General features: G+C 32.8%; 3 protein-coding genes across 3 annotated transcripts; 1 reads left to right on the top strand and 2 right to left on the bottom strand.

The window, feature by feature from the left end:
* Nucleotides 1-21: 21 nt before the first annotated feature.
* Nucleotides 22-3,379, bottom strand: LOC122597619 (3-hydroxyisobutyryl-CoA hydrolase 1-like). The gene is made up of 13 exons (XM_043770194.1): nt 3,344-3,379; nt 2,770-2,850; nt 2,601-2,669; nt 2,068-2,131; nt 1,784-1,947; nt 1,511-1,595; nt 1,312-1,397; nt 1,069-1,211; nt 873-933; nt 682-780; nt 472-573; nt 335-376; nt 22-156 (listed from the first exon to the last, which is right to left on the bottom strand). The coding sequence occupies exons 1-13, from the start codon at nt 3,377-3,379 to the stop codon at nt 22-24; spliced, it is 1,167 nt and encodes a 388-aa protein (XP_043626129.1).
* Nucleotides 3,380-10,507: 7,128 nt separating this feature from the next.
* LOC122596392 lies at nt 10,508-13,293 on the bottom strand. Its single transcript, XM_043768961.1, has 4 exons — nt 12,830-13,293; nt 11,502-11,599; nt 10,886-10,956; nt 10,508-10,799 (listed from the first exon to the last, which is right to left on the bottom strand). Exons 1-3 carry the CDS (start codon nt 13,086-13,088, stop codon nt 10,903-10,905), a joined length of 411 nt encoding a protein of 136 aa, XP_043624896.1. The 5' UTR covers nt 13,089-13,293; the 3' UTR covers nt 10,508-10,799; nt 10,886-10,902.
* Nucleotides 13,294-16,258: 2,965 nt separating this feature from the next.
* LOC122595497 (homogentisate phytyltransferase 1, chloroplastic) lies at nt 16,259-22,300 on the top strand. The gene is made up of 12 exons (XM_043767864.1): nt 16,259-16,493; nt 17,693-17,943; nt 18,261-18,344; nt 18,428-18,502; nt 18,604-18,687; nt 18,916-19,005; nt 19,659-19,760; nt 20,453-20,548; nt 20,687-20,758; nt 20,856-20,951; nt 21,736-21,840; nt 21,974-22,300. The coding sequence occupies exons 1-12, from the start codon at nt 16,403-16,405 to the stop codon at nt 22,013-22,015; spliced, it is 1,188 nt and encodes a 395-aa protein (XP_043623799.1). The 5' UTR covers nt 16,259-16,402; the 3' UTR covers nt 22,016-22,300.

Raw genomic sequence — 22,300 nt, forward strand, 5'->3', positions numbered from 1 at the left:
ATAGGAAAGGAGCATAGATACTTAGAGTTTGGAAGAAACGTCATTCGGTCTTGATGGAAGCTGTAAAGGTACCCAATCCTCATCTTCACCAAAAGTTCTTGAAAAACACTTGGCCACCATTTCGTCACTAATTCCCTCAAGTTTCAAAGGTGCCCACTGTATATATACATACATTGACATAAGAGAAACGCGATAACTTGTATTTTAAAAACAGAATGCAATTATCAAAAGTTAAATCCACACACTTATATATGATGTTATTACTTTTAGTTTTACATTTAGTAATTACAATTAACCACTAGCTAGACTAAGATAGATTAGATCTAGTGTTTACCCGGGGTTTTTTATCTTTGTCGATCAACATGGCTCTAGATCCCTGCTTATCGAACATTTTAAGCCTGTAAGTTAAAGGGATACGAAAAGTACCATGCTCATTGTTAAGGTATCTGTGCATGATATGGAGAATTAAACCTCGTAGAAGTCGTTGTTAATACTTCTGCCAAGAAGGTGGCAAATGGCAACATACTCTGTCTCAAGACATTGTTTGAGATTTCTGGAACGACCGTCTCTTATCTGCCATACATACGAGTAATGAAAACAGTCAAAAAGTTGAAGAATCTACGTACGTACGACAACTATATGTTCTTAATCTTGAAATTCATTAATTAGTAGCAAGCATACCAACTTCAAGAAAATCTTCAGACCCAATGGAGTGGCCGATTTCATTGATGTTATTGCGTCGTGGATCCACTTTTCTTGAACTTGTGTAGCGATACGTTCCTGAGATGAACACCGGCATGTACAAAGTATATTAATTCATGTATACAATACAACTATATACAGGTTGATTTGTAAATAAAATTAATTATCACCAGTGATGATAATATTTCTTCACATGACTTTCCGGAGAAGCATTGGTTAATCATGGTGAGCCTGCAGGTCAATCAGGATAGAGACATATCTTATTAAGAATCATTTCTTTCTATGCTAGCTAATAAAATAAAGTCACAAGTAGAATGTTAAACAACAACTTGAAAGTATATACTAGTACGAGTATTATGTAAGTACCTGCTAGGATATGGACCAGCTTGTTTAGCATTTACTTGTTCGGCAAACTTGCTAATAATCCTGGACATTGTAGCTACACTAATTGGTTCATCTGGTGATGAGGCAATCATTTCTTCAACAGCATTCTCCATAGATTGTAAATTCTGCAATCAAGATCCGCAAGCTAGCTCGTATAAGTGCCTTACGTACGTATTATGACAAAATGGTTTAGCTAGCACGAGATAAGGTGATCATGGGGAGTACCTTGGACGGAACAAAATGAGTTGCAAGACCAAATGCCACCATCTCGGCTCCATTTAATCGAGCACCAGTCAGTCCCAGATATTCTCCTTATAAGTATGATTATAAATTCATGATTTTTAATCTACTACACTACTAGCATCCATATATACATATATGCATGTAAAAACATATATGACATTATTTAGTTGAAATATATTACCGAAGAATCCTGGAAGTCGTGACAAAAAATACGATGCACCAACGTCAGGAAATAGTCCAATTATTGCTTCAGGCATAGCGAAAATCTGTTCCAATTTCAGAGAGTATAGTAGTGCGCATGTTAAAAGATACATTATGTATCTATCCCAAACAGTTTTTCAGATTATTTGGGAACTTACTAGAATAGAAGGGGTTGGTATAACAAAATTAAGGGTGTGTATAATTAAAAATGAATAAAAATAAATGTGGAATATATATATATATACACACATACCGTATTCTCTGTCACGATTCTAAATGTGGAATGAATGGACATTCCAACACCTCCTCCCATAACGCCTCCGTTAAGAATGGCCACAATTGGCTTCTTATAAGTTGCAAGCACATAGTCCAAACAATATTCTTTCCTGTAATAGCTCGCCCCAAAACTCCAATGTCCTGCATGCTCGATCGATCAGTTCAAATTAGGTAAAATTGCAATAATAAAATTTAATTAGGCATAGTATGGTTTTCCTAGTTTTCCTGTAATTAATTAAATGTTACTCCGTAAATGCTTACCCAGAGCTTCAAACGTATAGGCAGATGTGAGATCGCCACCAGCACAAAATACTTTCCCATTCGCCTGTGATGATCATCATCAACATATCGTTGAGAATTACAACACTACTTATATGAAGGGTACATATCGGGCCACATTACCCTTGAAACAAATTATTGTATATGTTTTCAAGGTTTATATTGCCAAATCGAGATAAACATAGTATGATGTTCGTTTTTAATTTTATGAAAGAATGTCAATAAAGAAAAGATATATGGATATAAGATAAAAGTCATCTACCACCCTCCCAATTCAAATATTTAAAATTGACTTGTTAAGTTTTTTTTTTTTTTTAATTTTGATCATAAGTATTTTTGTTTTAGTAAAAGTTATATCAATAAAAAAATGCATCTAAAGTTTAATCTATCCATATATTTTACATTAACTATTGTGTAACACAAACAAAAAGAGAAAACATAAGTTTATTCGTATTATCGTATACTATACCATCTAGAATTCTAGATGTCTAAGCTAGCTAGGTTTAATTATATACCTTCAATATCAAAAGCTTAATTGTTGGATCATTCTCATACACTTTCACTCTCTCGTAAATTCTTCTTAGCTACAATCAACAAAATTAATACAAGTAATTCAGAAATGACTAATCAATTCAATACGAATATAGATGGACTTCGGATATTCTTTTATGTAAATAGGTATACCATTTCATAGTTGAGAGTGTTTAGTTTTTTTGCTCTGTTTAGTACCACTTTTCTTGCTCCTGAAACTTCTTCAAATATCACCTACAAAAAAAAGATATAGTTAATTTGGATAGAAAGAAATTTCAAAACATAATTGAGTATATTATATATCACTGTTTTTTGAATTGTTGATCTCATTTTCATGCAAGGTACGTAACGTACTATATGAATATCTGCTAAAAAAAACCCATCGAACGGCAATCTGGTAAGATTACACTAGTACAAATTAAGCCTAGCTAGGAGATACTAAAAAATATTTTTCTTGATTACTTTAATTAAAAGCATCACATAATCATCAAAAATAGTAACATAATTAGATTTATTTAATTTTTGGATCGAATCCAAGTTAACCGCAAGTAAATGAAACTCAAGTTGAATGAACAAACAAGTGATCGATAATATAAGTGTGAACAATTATATATATACGCTTTCATCTGGTTTGTTTAGTTTTAGAATTGAAAACCAACTCTCGTATTAAAATAAAAATCGACTTTAAACTTAAGCAATTGTTACGAACCATACGATCGAGAAGTACCTGTTGATCTGCTTCTCTCTGGATGGGCAAAGCCATGGGCGCAAATTGCTACTATAACGCTTAAAGATCTTGAAAGTTAATGTAAGTGATTATATGATGTACATTTTCTGCCTAGATATAATATAGTAGCGAGGGAGGAGCCATAAAAGCAACCTACCATGTACAAAATAACTTACACAATCCTAGCATGCATATGCATGTGTAGTTGTTCCTGTTTCAATTCACGCAATAAATAACTTAAATATTCAAAAGTTAGTTTAAAAGTCATATTTTAGTTTGTTACAAATGTCTAATTACAAAAAAGTTACAAGAATTTAGAAAATTCATTTAACTCATCATTTTCATAGTCCTTCCGTCTCAAATTGTTTGGTTCCAAACAGAAAAGAGTTATTTAAAGATATTTTAATTAAGAAAGGCAAGGATCGATAAAATGTCATATGTATCTTCCTATCATGCATTATACCCAATATGAATCGAAAAGTAGAAAAAATATACATGCAGTAAATAATTAAAAGTATAATAAATAAATAAAAGCATGAATATTTCATATATTCGATCGATATATCTGATTAAAATGAACATGATTTTTAGGAATATACATATATAACAGAGAGTAGTGTATTTGGTTACATCGCTCAAATAGTTATTGCGTATTAAATATCACAATCACAAATTGTAACAAACCGTCCTTTTTATGACTCACAATTCAACAACAATAAATAAGGCTCAAAAGTACAAAATATCAATAGAGGCAATTCCCGTTCCATCTTTTCAAGTGTGACGTCTATGTTATTCCCAATATAGACGGTAATTTAATATTTTGTGCTCTTATATCAGATCATGTCGGGTGGTTTTAGTTTAAACATACCTAATTCTTATGGAAAAATCTATTAAAATTTATCAAGACTAATAATGACATGAGTGATGAGTATATATATGATGGACCAAAAAGGAAGATGTGGTCATGCATGTTTTCCAAGTATACATACAAAACCTCGCATATTTATACCAGATAACCTAATAGGATAATATTATGCATATATATCTAGTGGTGGATCAAGAAAACTTTTAAAACTCTGGTTCTATTATTTTCTAATGCCTTGGTATTGACTCGGTTAATTGCAACTCCTTTAGGCTCATCCTTGATTGAGATTTCATAAGAATGATATTTCTACAACATATCAACGACAAAATTGTAACATTGCCAGCACAGCAAACAAAACGCAAGCAGTTAGCTAGGTAATTAATAAAATACAGTAATATAAAATACTAAAAACTCTTTACACAAAAACTTAATGAAAGTTTAGATATTTCAATGCGCGCGTTAGAAGGAGTGAGATGATGGGTTTAAAATTACTATTCCAGTCATTGACTTTTTGAAATTGACAATGAGCTTTTCGTTTATTGGTCATGGCCCATGGGCTGTATAAGATGTAGTCTAATTGGGCTAAGGATGTTTTCATTTAGAGCATGAGGGCATCACATCATGATTCATGAACATATGTTTAATTAATTAAAAAATAACATACAAAATGTTTACACTCGGATAAGTTGAAGTAACGATGATAGGTTATTTACAATTATATATACTATTATTGAGAATGAGATGATGAAGTGACGAGTTACTAATTACTATACTGTTCATTCACGGTACATCCTCATCTACTATTCGGATTTTGTCATCTCGCATTTCGTTTGGATTTTTAATTACGGATTAGTTATTGGTTTTTTGCATATTTTTTTTCTTTGGGGTTTCCAACTAATATATTGCAAGTTTTTCGTATCCACGTTCTGTACATTATACGGATTTTACCATATTGCATCCTTTTCATATTTTCAAATTAATACTGGTTAATTAATGTTTTTTGACAAATGTTTTTCTTTAAGGTTTCCAACCAATATATTGCAACTTTTTCTTGGTCATATCATATACCATTATGTATCACTATTCGCTTTCTTTCCACACTTTTCTATTTTTTCAACTAATATACTTGAACAAAGTTTTTAGCTAACATATAAATTAACATATCATCAATAACAAAGCATAATCACAATATTTGGAACCTCGCAACACTCAGAATGAAGCTAATGTGGTTTTATCTTCTTTTTTTTTTCGAACGGCAAAAATTTTATTAATGAAGATCTACTAGCAAGATACTAGAGATCAAACCAAAGAAGTCAAGATATACAACAATACATAAGAAATAGCCAAAAACTAACAGACATGACTGAAACACGATTCAGAACTTAACAAATATATATTTAGAACAAACATATCAATGACTAATAATTTTTAATTAAGCCGTTGAAAGTTCAACAAAATACACTAAATAAACAACGGTTTTAACACGACAATTAAAGCGTTGCAATGGGGGCCTCAATTTACTACTTGTTTTTATTACATAGTGATATTCTAGTATGCATATATATTTTAAAAATAAAACTTAATATATATCCAAAACAAACTTTGTCTTAAATAACGAATGCAAATACAAACATAAATTTTAAAAGTCTTTCAAAACTTAAGTTATAAAAAAAAACTTTTAAGATATATATTTTTTTTTGAAAGGTGAATTTCGCTTGAAACTTCGTGTCACGATTCGACAGCGAGAGGTCTAACATACGTTGTCTTAACCGGGTCCGCGCTAGAGAGCTACCTTGAAGTAGAAATGCCTATTTCAAATACCCAATTGGGGGAAAACCTCCTACTAATCCGCCCGAAAGCACGACGATTAATATGGGTAAACCCTGCCCCCTCAGACTTAAACCTGGGTATACCCAAGCCAAGCCTTCATAGAAGGACTACCTATATCTCAAAGTTGGTGGAATGGAGATTCAAACCTAAGACCTATAGGTCACCAAGGAAACTCCAAACCACTAGACTAACTCATTATTGATTTAAGATATATTAATTAAGTTATTATCAAATAATATATATTGAATGTATTAATAGACTTAAAATCAAGAGACAGTCATAATATATTAAGTTCGTATCAAGGACTGTTATATATTAGCTTAACACACAATTTTCATAATATCTTAATCTTTTTCAAAAGTATTTTAATCACGGAAAGACTAACGTACTTTTTCTTTTGTACATGATTACTCATAACACTTTTAAATTGATTTATATCATGCATAAACTTGTAAAATTTGTACACAGTTTACCAACTATTGACCTTTATACCGGTAACCATTACTTAAGTTGACGCGGCGCTTAGCTGGCATCGACATGGACGTTTAATGAGCTGATATGGACTCCACATAATAAAATTGTATTTCTTCAATAATCAAGTTTATATATGCTTCTCTCTAAAAAACAATAAAAATAAACCTGCTTCTCTCTCTTATTTTTTTTTAAAATTTATTTATTAAATCAGAAATACAAAAAGATATCAAATCTATACTATATTGTAAAACAGATTTTCAACATTGAACTTGAAATTTTCAATATTGATTTTAAGTACTTCCCCAAAATGTCCCTCATATCTATTCTATATTTAATAAAAATAACTATAATACCCTTTCTCTCTCCTCAAATCTCAACCAATCATTTTTTTTCTCTTTCCTCCATAAATCATTTATTCCTCCAATTCATTCAAAAATTTTTATCTCAAAAACCGTACATCGATAAATTATAAAAATTGTATAGGTGTTCTAAAATTTCATGCTCTTTCATTAGAGATGTCATTCGATATACTTTCGACAAATTTTTAAATGCGAGGGCGGAGCCCGTACAGCTAAGGCATTTGACTATCATACTCTATGACATATCAACTCCTATAACCTATCATACTCTATGACCTAGGTATCACCCCACCATCTCACCGCTGCAACGCGCGGGTATTTGCTCTCGTTTATTATAAACCAAATAAACAACAAATCTGAAAATTCAATTTCATTGAAAAAAAATACAGATACATTCACAAAAGAAGTACAACTACATACATCCAATCTGAAAATTCATTTGTTTGGCAGTGGGCATTTTCTAGGTTTCCTTCCATTCACCCAGAGGGTATCATGTATTTTCTTTTGTTCGGCAGTGGGTGGTGGGGAACCGGTTTCTGTATTTCTGTGGTTTTCAATCAATTTTAAAGCCGGAAAATCATCCATTGAATCCGGGATCTGAGATGAAGATCTAGAAAAATATCTGTATTTCCACGGTCTTTAGGGAATTTGAACACATAGGGATGTAGAGGGTGAAAAATGGAATAGGATATCAAAAAAGAAGATGATGGGATGGTTGGATTGGTCAGAAAAGCCAGGAAACGACCGTTTTTTTTGCCAGAAATTTTCGCCGAAATCCCAAATTGAGAGGAATAAGAGAAAGGTCACGTGAATTCTACATTGATTTAGTGGGGTATTATGTATAATAATACTATGTATATATGTATCTATCTTGTTTGATGTTCTTAATTGAGAGCAAAAATAAAAGTTCATGTTTTGCAGTATGTATCGATCGATCTATCTTGCTTGAGATACTGTGTATATGAATAAACAAATATTATATATATATATATATATATATATATATAGGGGAAGTGAGTATGGATGTCCCCATCTAAGCTTAGATGGGGAACCCCTCACATCGTTGTGCGGGCCCTTACTGGGGCCCACTATGCCAAAAGCGAGCGAAACACCATATCTCTCTTTCCTTTTTTTGCTCCCATGTTGCCACACAGGGGGCATGGGGGCGTAAAAAGGGATCCTATCAACTTGTTCCGACCTGAGATAATAAGCTCATGAACTTACTTCATTGTCGAGAAACGAAAGAAGACTTCCATCTCCAAGTTTAACTCAAACGTAGCTCCCTTGTTTTTGTGTGTGAAGCAATGTCAAACCAAAATACCCAACAAGCATTAGCTCTCCCTGAAAAGGAGGTGATCCAGCCGCACCTTCCAGTACGGCTACCTTGTTACGACTTCACTCCAGTCACTAGCCCTGCCTTCGGCATCCCCCTCCTTGCTGTTAAGGTAACGACTTCGGACATGGCCAGCTCCCATAGTGTGACGGGCGGTGTGTACAAGGCCCGAGAACGGATTCACCGCCGTATGGCTGACCGGCAATTACTAGCGATTCCGGCTTAAAGCAGGCGAGTTGCAGCCTGCAATCCGAACTGAGGACGGGTTTTTGGAGTTAGCTCACCCTCGCGGGATCGCGACCCTTTGTCCCGGCCATTGTAGCACGTGTGTCACTCAACCATGTATATATTTAAAATTCAAACAATATTAAAATATTTGTATGTGAGGGGTTCCCCATCTAAACTTAGATGGTTTAATGAGGAACAACCCCATACACACTTTTCCCATATATATACATAAATAAATCCACGTCATATATACACATAATATCCACATGTTAATTTAAATAATGTAAAAATAGTTTTAACTGGCTATAGCGGGTAACATAATTTTTGGTCAACTATGTACAAATTTTACAAGTTGGTTGGTGATATAAGTCAATAAAAATGTATAATGGGCAATCATGTAAAAAAAAAAAAATAAAATTAATTATTTAGTGATTAAACTCTTTTCAAAAATGTTCAAGAATGGATTAACTCAGACAAATCCATGCCCAAACCATAACCACGGGGCTAGCCCAGTTGAATTACATAGCCAGCAAACTCTTGGCATGCTCTTTTAAAGTTGACATCGATCACACCCACAAAAACTTTGCCCAAAAAACTATGCATATAATCTTTGATTACAATACAATGATGTTATCTTACTCTAAAACCTTACAAAGAAAGCATGGGTCTTTTTCTTTACACACAAATGTGTAAAAATGAGATTTTGACCCAGATGATCATACCTTTCTTAATTCTTAGATTGATAAAAACATGCGCTTGTTTAGTTTCGTTATGTCAAGTTCATGGGTAGGTTTTGAGGTATGAGAATGTGAGTGATGTTTATATATGTACGTGTTGAGTTTGTTGATATGTATATATGTTCGGGTTATAAAGGTATGAACTTTGTGAAACGGGTGTTTGAAGAATGTGTGTATAAAAATGTGGGTTGCTGTATCGGTTTGATAACCAGATGTTTTAGCACCGGGCTTGTGGACAATGTGAGTAAGGTATTTGAGGGAATTTGTGAGAGAAATGATATGATGTACATGATCACGTATAGTGCAATATATGGTTTCTAGCCGTCCATTATGGGCTTGTAAAGGAATGAGCGGTTTGATGAGGCAATTGTATTGTTTGAGGGAATGGAGGGAATTGGGGCTGTGAAAATGAATAGGTTGCTTTTGGTGAGTGTGCTTAATGCTTGTGTGTCGTTGGTGGGTTTGATGGTTAGTTGATTAATCAGTTGGGATTGATCTTGAGATTGGTACTGCATTAATAGATTTTTATGCTAAGTGTAGAGATATAGAGAAAGCCGAGAATGTGTTTAGTAGGTTGCGATGTGGAGTGCTACGGTTTGGCACTCCAGCTTTTTGAGGAGATGGAGGAGAAAGGATAGGTTCCAAATTATATTAGGTTTTCCTTGTTCAAGTTATCCAAGGATTGGCAAGTTTCTTAAACTCCATATACTCGGCCTACCTAAACCTACTAAAGAATTAATATGACGATTTCTGACCAATTTTCTTGATCAGCCTGAAATTTTACACTTGAAGATTTCAAACCTTAGACAACTTGGGAAGAACAGAACAATTGACGTTGTTGTTGGCTTATTTTCATATGGTATTGCTTATGAATATTAAACAAGTAAATTGGTTAACTTCTTCTTAACATAATCCAGTATATTGTACTATATGTATACATATATAAAGTCACGGATACATTCATTTTCGTACATGTTTATCAAACTTGAAATTACAAATTTCGGTTGAGACTCTTGAGTTTATCTTAACTTGCAGCATTTGTGCTAGATTTGGTTTTGTTTATTATTTACTAATTAATTTTACCAATATATGTAAAACAGAAGATAAGATCGATATTAATCGTATAGTATACTCGTATACAACTTTTATACAACTATGTAAAGTACACTTTAGATAACTAGATGTTAGGTTCGTTTCTCCTATCTTTCTTTTGAAGGGTTTTACTATTTCTTTGTTTAAAGTTATGTACCAAATAATGGGTCTTAAATAAGGGTAATAAAGTCTGTCCATGAAATAGTAAACACTAAACAAGTAGTTGAATCATACAGTACCAACCTATTTTCATTCAAAAAGTACATATTTTAGCCGAAAATGGAAGTACAAATGCAACACACATATGGGTACACTTTAAGCCAATTGGTTGTTGGTAAGTGATTAAAAACGACCATTACCGATCAAATTACATGATTCATACTCATTAATAAATTCACCATCCGACATGCACCACAAGTTCACGATCAGCTTCCCATAATTGCGTAATTAATCAATCTAACCAATAACCAAACCACGTTATAGACATAGCATGCTCAAAATGACATTACAAAGGCATTCTTACTCCACCCATCCTATCCTGCAAAGGCAAATCAACCCCGAATTTAATTTAAATAAATGATATACCAAAAGATCAAGCAAACACGCAATTCTTAAATTACCAACCTGCCTAAAAGCATGTTTTACACACTTTGAGCCTTGGTGGATGCAAGTTTTGCTTGTGTGTCAACCTTTCCCTAAAGGTTATGAAGTTTTGCAAAAATTAGATATCAAGTTATCAACAATTCTATATATAGATCAAAAAACACGAAAGATGAACGAATTGGATGGGTTGCTTAGAATGTCTAAACACAATTAGTATGGAAAGGGGAGCAACATACAACTCAAAAACCCTATTTTTCATCTATTTTCATTTTTTTTTAAATGGAAAACTATTGCATTAATAACTTTCAACCCATTTGAAATTTTGAACCATTCCCGGCCTGAATCAATTGAGATTAGAATAACCCAAATCAGTCCATTAGTGAATGTGCCAAAAGTGCCACATCTATATCTAGCTAACAAAGCTTGAATCTTAAGGTAAGAAGGTTCAGACTTTGAAGGCATATTATCACTTCAAATTGTCCAATCTATGATCATTGTTGTACTGGTTTTATTCTTACTTCAAAGGCAGACACTTCCGATTCGTAAATCTCTGTTATTACTTTCTAGCATTTAAAAAATGGTTTTTTAATCTTGGGTTTATTTCTATGCAAAAAATGGAAAAAACAGAAAAGCTTACCACTCCCTGGCTTTCATAGTAATCGTCAAGAGCCCACTGATATTTTGATTGATTTAGCCCAAACCAATGTGCTACATACTCGTCCAAACTTGAATGTGCTGCAATGTAAATAGACAATTAGTCAACCCCAGAAGCATACATTGACAAAAGAAAAGAAATCCAAAATAGAAAACACAGATTTACTTTTTGACATTGTTCTTCATTGTAAACCAGAAATGCCAAATGTTAACAATTTATCCAATTTATGAAAATATGATTACAATAGGAAGGGGTTAAAAACTCAACATACAAAAAGTGGTGACCAATTTTCATTCAACTTCCAATTTGGCTGGCGCCATGAATGGTATCGACTTTTAAAAGTTGTTTCATTTAGAGCTATGACCCAGTTTGATAACCATTTTTGCTTAACTTGGAAGCCAGTTAGATTTATATAACGCAAATCAGAACTTGTTTTAGGTAAAGTTTGAGGATTTCTCTTGTTAAGTATCAACTTCATGTGACCAACTCATATTCTCCATTATTTGCAATTAACCCAAACAAAAATAACTATTGTACTTGAACAACTTGCGTTAAAAATAACCCATTTTCAATCCTTTGAGTAGTTGCTATACGAATGGTCCCGGTAACCTATTGTATTGATAAAAAAGCACAATGGCCAAAAACGCTATACTACATATGTCTATGGTCTATTTCAACATCAATATTTCAAACTACCAAACCTAATTTTCTCATCCTTAGATAACCATAATTATGGGATGTCTGGATTAGCTTATCAAACAGCCAATAAAGCTTTTTTTTTTTTCCAAATTAGGATAGTCCAATTGAGCTTATCGCCTTAAGCCTAAGTTCATATATGGTGTTTGGCCTTGCTTATTTTGGTTTGACTTAATTCTCATAAGCCCATAATTTGTGGCTAATGAGCTAATTTCCAATTTCAAGCCACAATAAGCTTATAAGCCAAAAAGTAAATCCCTAAAAATGGGCTTATGAAAAAAAAAAAAAAAACCAAACAAGCCAATAAATTAGGCCAAAACCCCCAAATCCACAAAAATGAACTTATTAAGCTAAACCAAACAGCCCCTAATATCTAAAAAGCACTAATCTTTACAAACTATTAACATAATCTAGCATTCTTGCATTATGATTAGTATGGTTTTCAACAAAAAGCAACAAACTTTATTCTCCGCAAACAACATTAACAAACACTATAAAACAATTTTATCAAATCTGATCATGAATTCTGGTCGTAATAACAGATTATCCAATTGAACCAATAAAAATGCACAAAATCTCAAAACTAAAATAATTAAAATTGAAATAAAGAATACCATTTTGGACTTTAGCAACAGCATCCCAAAAGAATCCACCTTTAGATGAACCTGACTTGTCATACTGAACCGGTGGAGGCTGAACCGGGTGAGCAGATTTCTGCTGAATCGGATTAGAAAGATTATATGTCTTGGGTGACTCAGAAACAGTGGCCGGAGATGGGTGGTCAGATGGTGGTGGAGTAACAAAGACGGTGTAAGGACCCATCTTTCCGATCGTCGGAGGTGGGGTGGCCGGTTCATTCATCACAGGGGACATTTTGGTAATTTTGAGTTGAGGGTTTTGAAGTAGTAGATCCAAAGAGTGTAAAGAGAGATAGAGAGAGATAGTGAGTGAACGGGGTTTAGTATTTTGTGTTTGTGAAAGAAGGGGGGGCTTTTTTTCTGATGCCTCTTTCCCTTTTCACCCTCGAGACTTCATCTATCTTAGGTTTGTTAGAAATTGTTGCAAAAAATACTGTACGATTATTCACGACATACCCATCTATTATTCTAAGTTGGTGGTTGGTCTAGCTTATATTTTTTTTGCCTGATACTTATAAAATATAAGCATGACCGATGTAGACTTTCTTTTCTTAAATTTTAGTTTTCAGTAACTTTGCAGTGGTTTTGGTCTGAATAGAGGGAGGCCAACATCGAGGAGATGTTACTCTTGGCTGCCCCAAAATACTTTATCTGTTGGAAGACATGACCGGTGAGAGTTTATTAGAGGACTATGATTATTTTAGGGGTTTGGGAGCTTGGGAGAGGACTAAGATTAGTCTAGCTAGGCGGCTAAGTTAGTGTGTTTCATAGGTTGCGCACCACCAGTTATTTTCCTTGGACCCATCGGGCACTAGGATTTCTTAGTTAATTCTTTATATGTAGATAGGTTTAGGCTTTATGTTGAAACACTTTTAAATTTGTCTACGTTCTATATGATTGTTATTATATGTGTTTTTGTTGAACCTGTGCTCTTAGTTATCTAGGTTGTTTGTTGCTACTTTTCCTTATTCTTTTGTTGTCGAGTGTACTCTACAGACAGTTTTTAGGGGACTAGGTGTGTAGGTCACTTTTGTCGTTTTTTTGAGTAGACTAACTAGGATTAGTTTAGCTTAGCGGCCTAAAGTACTTTGCTCCGTAGGTTGTTTAGAAATAGTTTAATCCCCTTAGTTTTTAGTCAATACATATGTATAGGTATGGTTGTCCTGGCGGTTTACGTTCCTCCTGTTTGAGCTCCTTGCTGATGACTTTGTCTATTATGTTCCTACATTTTATGTTGTTATTTGCGTACTATGGTTGTTAGAGTTTATGTACTGTGCTAAGGTATTGTTAGGCCGTACGATTGATACTCTTCCCTACTCTTAAGGTAGCCACACCCAACGGACCAGCTAATAGGTATATCGTCTTATCATGTTTTCAACAGACAGGTATAAACACTTTACCCTTTTACGGCTTTTATATCTTATTGGCCAGAGGTCCTTATGGAAGTAGTCTTTCTACCTTTGGGTAGAGGTAAGACTATCTACAACCCACCTCCCTCATACCCCGCTCAGGGATTGGGTACAGTTGTTGTTTATGCTTATAAAATATAAGTGGCTTTTGGCTTTTTTGCTTTAAGTTTATAAGCTCTTATGTAGTGTTTTGATTAGCTTTTGGTTTTTGAAAAGAAAAAGAAAAAAAAATAGAAAGAAAGGTTAAAAAGCTTTGATTTCTAGCTTATCAAAAAATGGCTTATAAAAACTAAAAAACATAAGTTCAAAAGCCCACACAAACATTTAAAATGGATTTTTTTTCCTTCAAAATAAGCAAAAAAGCTAAAAACTCCCTTTAAAAAGCTAGGCCAAACACCCCCTAAATTGACTATCGAATCGTTTTATCGCTACTTTCAAAATAGTGTATTGTTGTACCAAACCTAAAACTAATTAAGACATAGTTGGGGGTAAGTTTTTTTTTTTTTTTTTGACAAAATTTGTCTTTTTTCAATAATAATTATAATTATAACAATAAAAATTACATAATCCTTGCCAAAAGAGGGTATGAAAGAGATAATATGTAGATAGTCTTGTTTTTACCTAAAGATATAGTGTATGCTTATGGCATCTAATTTAATTTAATAGTGAATAATATGACACTATTGTTAATATAATGTACACTTAGCATAAAATTTAGGAACGAACGTATTTTTAATATGAAAGGTAAAAACTTTTTATGCACATTAAATGCAGTCCTAAAGATTGTGTTTAACATTTTATTTAATTTTATTATGGATAGTTAATTGTAAATAACTAATACCGGTAATAGTATCATTATATGAGTATTTTGAATTTCATATAGTCTATTGATTTTATAGAATATTGTTAAGTGTTTTTAATAATTGAAATTGAGATAACATAATTTAAACAAAATAAGATGTAATATAATGATTTGTTACTAAAAATATAAAAAGTTTGACTAAATATATACATATATGGCATCTATAAATATAATTGGCACGTTCAGCTTAATTTATTCTAACATACACTAGATTAAAATGACAAAATCGTATATATTAAGTTACAATCTTGATGAATGTATTGTTCGAAAGTATAAGTTCATATGTAATCAATTAAAACACTTTAATGCTTTTAACTTCTATATCTATCGAAACTAAAATATACTCAGTTAACAAATTAATAAAAGGAAATCATTACGTATTTCTAAAACTTCAAGCATTGTTTTAAGTAATCGTATATAATGTCCAAAATCGAAATTATTACAACCAATCAATTATTGAGTAGAGGTTTGAAAACATCCATACATATATCTATCATTGTTCCATCGGTCCATCCGCCCACATTATATGTTCATCTTTCTTTTCTAAATTCTAAACTAGTTTTCCAACTTCCAAGTATCATTCTTTCCATATTACAAAGATTATGTGTCAAAATGTCGCATTATTTCTATATTTCCTACTAATCCATAAATGTGCGCACTAGACTACTAGGGTGCAACAAACGGTTCAAATTGACGAACACACATACAAATCAAATTGGGAGTTGAGGCATAGCCAAAGACCCAAAAGAGACTTGACTTGATATATCATATAAACACACATGAAATATATACAAATCAAAATAATACTAACATATAAACATGATATAACTATATAAGCATACACATATCTATGGTATATACAAAACATTCATAGTATATAGAGAGATGACAACCATTGATCCGATTTAAAAATTTCCTGGTTATGGTTGCTATTTTTGACAAGCCAACCTGATTTAGGAAGGTTTGATTAATGGGGTCTATTTGGTAACAATAGGACAAGTGTAGGGTCTTAGTCTCAATATTATATTTTTTTTCTCACAAAAGACATGCAAACAAGCACTCAAAAGAGAAAAAAATAAATAAATAATAAATTGATTTTCCAATTGGGGCTTCTGTATTAAACGTGTAACTAACAGTCAGACGCTTCTCACTAGTCTCTCTCTGTTTTGTTTTTGACTTCTTTTTTACAACTCAAAGTCTCAAACACATAGGTGCTGATTATTTTCTTGATTTGTTCATATGAAATACTAACACTTGATTTGGGGTTTGATTGAAATCATGAATACTTTGATTACTGGGTCTTTTTCTAATAAGATTTCTTGTTATTCACCACCATTATCAGATTCGTCTAATTCAACTATATCGACAGGTAACGTCACCTACTATTCTTTATTTGATTTTTATCAAATTTATTGGGTTTTAAATAATTTATCATCAAGACTAAAAAAGCCGGAAGCTTTTTGTGGGGTTTTAGTGTATGTTTACATTTATGATAAAATTTCAAGATTTTTTTTTTGTGGGGTTTGGTTGATTTTTGCAAATTTCCACATGAACTACAATGTTTTTTTTTTTTTTTGCGCATATTTGGTGATTTACTTCATGCCTTTCCATTTGCCTATACAAGATCTTTCTGTTAGTATTATTTAAGTCTGTTTAATTTATTTTCCCTGAATTCCCCCCCTTGCTTTGTGTGTATATCTTATATTATCAGATTGGACACATGTAAAAAATAGCATCATACAACTTAGAGATGTATTTGCGTTATATCGTAAATTAGCAGAGCATTTTATTGCTCATGTATACATTAGTTGTTTTCACTTTTGGTCAAGCTGTCGTTCGTAACGATTCAATAAGTTTCTTTAAGCTACCAATAGTGTATTTGAATTAATGCATGTCTGTTCAGGCTGTGATTTCGTGACGTGTTGCCAGTCTCATGATTCATGGTGACTAGACGAAAGTTCTTAGTAATGTGATGATTTTTTTGACCGATATATGGTCACAATGCTGATCTTAGCTAGTTAGTTTCTGCTGTACAATAATGTTCAATTGTTCAGAAGATCTCAATGCAATAATCTATATGTTCAAACAGCATACACTACAACGTATTATGAGACAATGTATGCATAGGCCACCAAAGCATTCAAATTGTTGTACTAATGCGACCCTAGTATCTAAACAACAGTACACCCAATGATGAGTTGAGTTTCGTTTATGTCAATTTTAGACAAAATTTGTGGGGTGATGTCAATGCTCTGAAGAAGAGACATAAGTACCAATACCAAATGTTATAATTGCAGGAACATGCAAATATCATAAATTAGGCATACTTTGCAGGTTAATGAAGATGAATACCCAAGTTAGATACATTTTTTTTTTTTGGCATTTTACAATTTACCAGCAAACTTTTAGTCGAAATTGGCATAAAGGAAATGAAATTTACACTTCAGTGGCCTGAAATACTTATCAAATTTTATTATCATGAGGTTGGACTTTGATAACTATTGATTCATAAAGTATACTTAATTGATGGACACTCATCTAATTGTGCTTAAATTTCTTACTTTTTAGGCTGTTATCATATATCATTAAGAGTATCAAAGCATAACCGAGTCATCCAATCTCAGTCGAGTCTTGTGAGACACAATATTGTCAAATTTAATGAAAGTTATCTACCTTCTTGGAGACGAGATACTAAGCATGTTGCATCTGCGGTTTCTGAACAACCCATTGAACCTGATGCTACAAGCCCTCAAAATCCATTAGCGAGTGCTTTAGATGCTTTTTACAGGTTTTCAAGACCTCATACAGTTATAGGAACTGTAAGATTTTAACCCTTTAGTTTATTTGTAACTATCAAGTTCATTATCTATGTTATATTACTAGTTACAGTTATTTATTTGCCGATTTTTCCTTTTGCAACAACTGGTGATAGAGATTCGGGGCCATAAGATTAGTATGATGTGCCCCTGTGGGTTTTATAGATATTTAAGAGACAGTTGAGCAATATGAAATAACCATTTGGCTATTTGCCCAGTTAATGTTATGAGTTTCTTGGTAAAATGGGAGTATGTTTTGCCCGTTGCTTTTCTTTTCAATGTTAAACACTGGATGATTAATGTTCCATCTTTTTGTGCAGGCATTGAGCATAGTTTCAGTTTCACTCCTTGCAGTTCAAAAGCTTTCAGATTTTTCTCCGTTATTCTTCATTGGCGTTTTGGAGGTTCTTGAACTCTTTATATGTATTTATAATTGAATATAAAACCTTTCCAAGTTTCCAGTGATCATACTAGGTTTCTTTTACAGGCTATTGTTGCTGCCTTCTTTATGAATATATATATTGTTGGCTTGAACCAGCTATCTGATATAGAAATAGACAAGGTACTTTTTTACACCGATGATAATCTCGGAATGTTAAATGGCCCATGGGGAATGCTCAATATTTTATATATCTTTTTTTTTTTTTTTTTTGTAATTCTCAGGTTAACAAACCGTATCTTCCATTGGCATCTGGAGAATACTCAGTTAAAACTGGCATTATCATTGTATCCTTATTTGCAGTCATGGTAAGTGAACTTTAAAGTGAGCTTTTCACTGTTATTTTTATTCCATTTTGTCAATTTGTCGAGAACAAGAATGGCCATTCTAGTCTTAGACTCTTAGGAATCGTAGTTTTGCTTCAACCTTTTGAAGTATGTAGTTTGATTAGCTTTCATTTTTCTTATTCCCATTTCTTCAAATTGTTTTTGGAAACATCTTTAACTTATAATATCTTTTAATGTTCTACTTCACAGAGTTTCTGGCTTGGATGGATTGTTGGTTCATGGCCTTTATTTTGGGCACTTTTCATAAGCTTCCTTCTCGGGACGGCATACTCAATTAATGTGAGTTTCTCGGGTAGAACTTCCTTTTCATCTGAAATCACACAGATGTTTTGAGTTTTCTGCACTTTTAAAATTTATGATTGTTGTAATTCTCTTTATAGAAACTACTTGTGTCACGTAAAATGACTAAAGTGTAACTATAGATGTAAGAAAAGTTGTATCTTGTGGGACGAGTGGACTAAAGACCCTCTCCTAATTATGTAACAATAACTTTTTTTTCGTTGTTGGTTGAAACCTTTTCAACCAGTTTCCTTATTTTAAATATTTGATGCTTCAAAAAAAACTTTTTAAAATAAAACCCTCCTAAAGTGAATAATATTTGTTTAATATGGAATAAAAGATGCCATTATATAAAGTCCCTATAAATTTACCACTTTCTGTTTCGTTGTCTGATTTAATGATATCATTGACTGCTTAGGACTTTACGATGGGGTCATACATAACACAAAAAAATAGTTTTTCAAATGTACTTTCTCATCCTCACAGTCCTTAAAACTGGAAAAAAAGAAGTTGTATCTTTATATGGATTATAATGGGCAAACTTTATTTCTCTATAACGAGGAAGCTTTATGATGATTCAAAGAAAATTTGGACATTGTTATACACTTATGCCAGTTATTATCATTGCTTCCTAAGACATGTATGGATTTTAGATACCGATGTTGAGATGGAAGCGATTTGCTCTCGTGGCAGCAATGTGTATTCTAGCTGTACGAGCTATAATAGTTCAAATTGCATTTTACTTGCACATTCAGGTACCTTTTTTCTCTTTGCAGCTTTCTGAAATGTGCATTCATTTCCATTTTGTCATATCCCATGGTAATAGCACCATTTCATTGCCTAGTGACCAGCAAGCCGTTTTCCTATATCTATTTACTTATCCATTGTGATTACTGATTAGGGGAAGCATGATGGGCAGGTTGCATGACGGTTCATGCTTAAGTATGTGTTGCAAATGATTAGCTTACTAGCACTTTTGTTTATCTTCATTTAAAGTTTATTGTAGAAATTTGTGTTGTTTATTATTAGAAATTCAACATAATAATCTAAATCTTTGAGCAAGATAAAAAACGGAAGTAAAAGTACACATCAGATGACTTTCAACCTCTTCTGCCTTTAATTTCACCAATATACTTAGTAGCTACCAATTTTAAGTAACCCAAATGAAGCTATTCAGAGTAAATATGTCAAATTGCAACCTCTGAATTCTCATTAGGTTCAAAGGACAGTGGTATAAATCTTTATGCACTTCATTTCCTATTGTTGTTGGATATGTAGGATATATTGACTAAATTGAACACTTCCATTTGACATGCCCTATCAAATTTTGCAATCTTGTTTTTCATGTAATCTTATAAACCAATCTCCCTAACAGTAGGAGATAATGAGATATGATAATCACGATGTGTTTACATTCACTTGATTACTAAACCTATCTAGTTTTTAGACTTTCGTGTATGGAAGACTCGCTGTGTTCCCTAAGCCTGTAATATTTGCAACCGGATTCATGAGTTTCTTCTCTGTTGTTATAGCATTGTTCAAGGTAAACTCCTTTATCCACTTATTTCTACTTAATAGGCAATTTCACTGTTGTCAGATCCTTATATTTCTTTCGAATGTTGGAAGTTAGAGCATTTATTAATGTATACTTGGTTGTTCCATGGTACTGTGATACTGATAGGACATACCCGATATTGTTGGAGATAAGATTTTTGGCATTCAATCATTTACGGTCCGTATGGGTCAAAAACGGGTTAGTCTTTACAGTCTTTTCCTACCAAATACACTTTAATAATACGAGTTTTTTGCAATATTTAACAATGCACCCAGTTAATTGAAACTTTTTGTAGGTGTTTTGGATTTGTATCTTATTACTTGAAGTGGCTTATGGTGTTGCCATCCTAGTTGGGGCGTCATCTCCCTTCCTTTGGAGCCGATACATAACGGTAATGGATTTCCTCTTAGAAATTTTGTTTTACTTCTGAGCTCAAATGTATAGGTTCTGAAATATGAAATTGATATAGATATGGTACCAATCTGCACCCGTTTTTATAGCTATATGCAGTATCCGTTTTGGAGTTCTACTCAAGTTATTCAACTGCTCTCAAACCCATATAGTCTTGAAGATGAAATTGGTGTATGTTGTTAGCTTGACTTATTAAGAGTCAGTGGGTGGGTGTCAAAGTTGTAGGAAACTATGTGCATATTCCTGGTTTTTAAAGTCAATATGAATTTGGTTACCAATCAGCCAACATTTTCTTTTTTGTAAAATTCGACTCCTTTAGAGCTCGGCTCGTGTGGATTCTTATAACCTCGCTAGACTTGAGTTCAGATCGTTTAATAAATTACTTTATCTTTTAGTTATTTAATTTTGTATACAATCGTCTTTAGATAAGTTATTTATAAATAATATGTAGAAATATTAGATTTTGAATTGCTTCACTCATTAATATATGTAACGCATAATTATATATTATATTATTTTATATACATGTATTTTAAATAATCTTTTAAGCTCAGCTTAAATTGAGATTTCAATGAGTCGAGCTCGAGTAGCTCGCAAGTAGCTTGGCCTGTTTATTTGTAGCGAGCTTATTTGTAACAGATTTTATGAATATCGGTTGCTCAAAAAATGCCTGTGTCTTGAAGTAACAAAGTGGTCTAGGATCGGCTTAAAGATGAACACTGGTAGACATATTTATAAATATGTTTATATTTTGATTGATGTAGGTATTGGGTCATGCGATTCTTGGTCTAATTCTGTGGGGTCGTGCCAAATCGGTTGATCTGGAGAGCAAATCAGCGATAACCTCATTTTACATGTTCATATGGCAGGTAACATGTTAACATATTTTGGATATATGCTTTGTCTCTCAAACACAACTATCATTAGTTTTCTAGACATTGAATTCTATACTTAAACTTCCATTATTCATTGGTGTAACAAAACTGATCGTTGTATTTGCAGTTATTCTATGCCGAGTACTTGCTCATACCACTCGTGAGATGATTTGCATTAATACTGATGTGAGGCCTACTCTTTCATGCTCATTTCTTATTCTAGTTTTGCCATCAATCTCACTAAACGGTTAGAAGTGTTAGTGTTAGAGTTAGATAGTCGAGACTTGTAATAATCAACTTTAATTTATTCTTATGAAAATTTGAAGTTACAATAGATGTTATTTATGTTCTGTATTATTAATTTCGTTTGGCAACACCCTTGTGGTGTTTAACTGTTATTTATAGTATTCGCAATTAACTCGTTTGAGATAATAAAGTTTGTACTTTTGCAACA

The sequence above is a fragment of the Erigeron canadensis genome, chromosome 4 (genome assembly GCF_010389155.1).
Source record: "Erigeron canadensis isolate Cc75 chromosome 4, C_canadensis_v1, whole genome shotgun sequence".
Lineage (NCBI taxonomy): Eukaryota > Viridiplantae > Streptophyta > Magnoliopsida > Asterales > Asteraceae > Erigeron > Erigeron canadensis.

What these genes read in the sequence shown, in the direction of transcription:
- LOC122596392 (XM_043768961.1), bottom strand. Translation starts at nt 13,088, where the DNA reads ATGTCCCCTGTGATGAATGAACCGGCCACCCCACCTCCGACGATCGGA. An exon ending in TGTTGCTAAAGTCCAAAATG is followed by an intron (nt 11,600 to 12,829) that starts GTATTCTTTATT and finishes TTTACATTGCAG; the next exon opens with CACATTCAAGTTTGGACGAG. An exon ending in ACTATGAAAGCCAGGGAGTG is followed by an intron (nt 10,957 to 11,501) that starts GTAAGCTTTTCT and finishes CATAACCTTTAG; the next exon opens with GGAAAGGTTGACACACAAGC.
- LOC122597619 (XM_043770194.1), bottom strand. Translation starts at nt 3,379, where the DNA reads ATGGCTTTGCCCATCCAGAGAGAAGCAGATCAACAG. An exon ending in AGAGAGAAGCAGATCAACAG is followed by an intron (nt 2,851 to 3,343) that starts GTACTTCTCGAT and finishes TTTTTTTTGTAG; the next exon opens with GTGATATTTGAAGAAGTTTC. An exon ending in ACAAAGATAAAAAACCCCGG is followed by an intron (nt 157 to 334) that starts GTAAACACTAGA and finishes GTATATATACAG; the next exon opens with TGGGCACCTTTGAAACTTGA.
- LOC122595497 (XM_043767864.1), top strand. Translation starts at nt 16,403, where the DNA reads ATGAATACTTTGATTACTGGGTCTTTTTCTAATAAGATTTCTTGTTAT. An exon ending in GGACGGCATACTCAATTAAT is followed by an intron (nt 19,006 to 19,658) that starts GTGAGTTTCTCG and finishes TATGGATTTTAG; the next exon opens with ATACCGATGTTGAGATGGAA. An exon ending in TTGTTATAGCATTGTTCAAG is followed by an intron (nt 20,549 to 20,686) that starts GTAAACTCCTTT and finishes TGATACTGATAG; the next exon opens with GACATACCCGATATTGTTGG.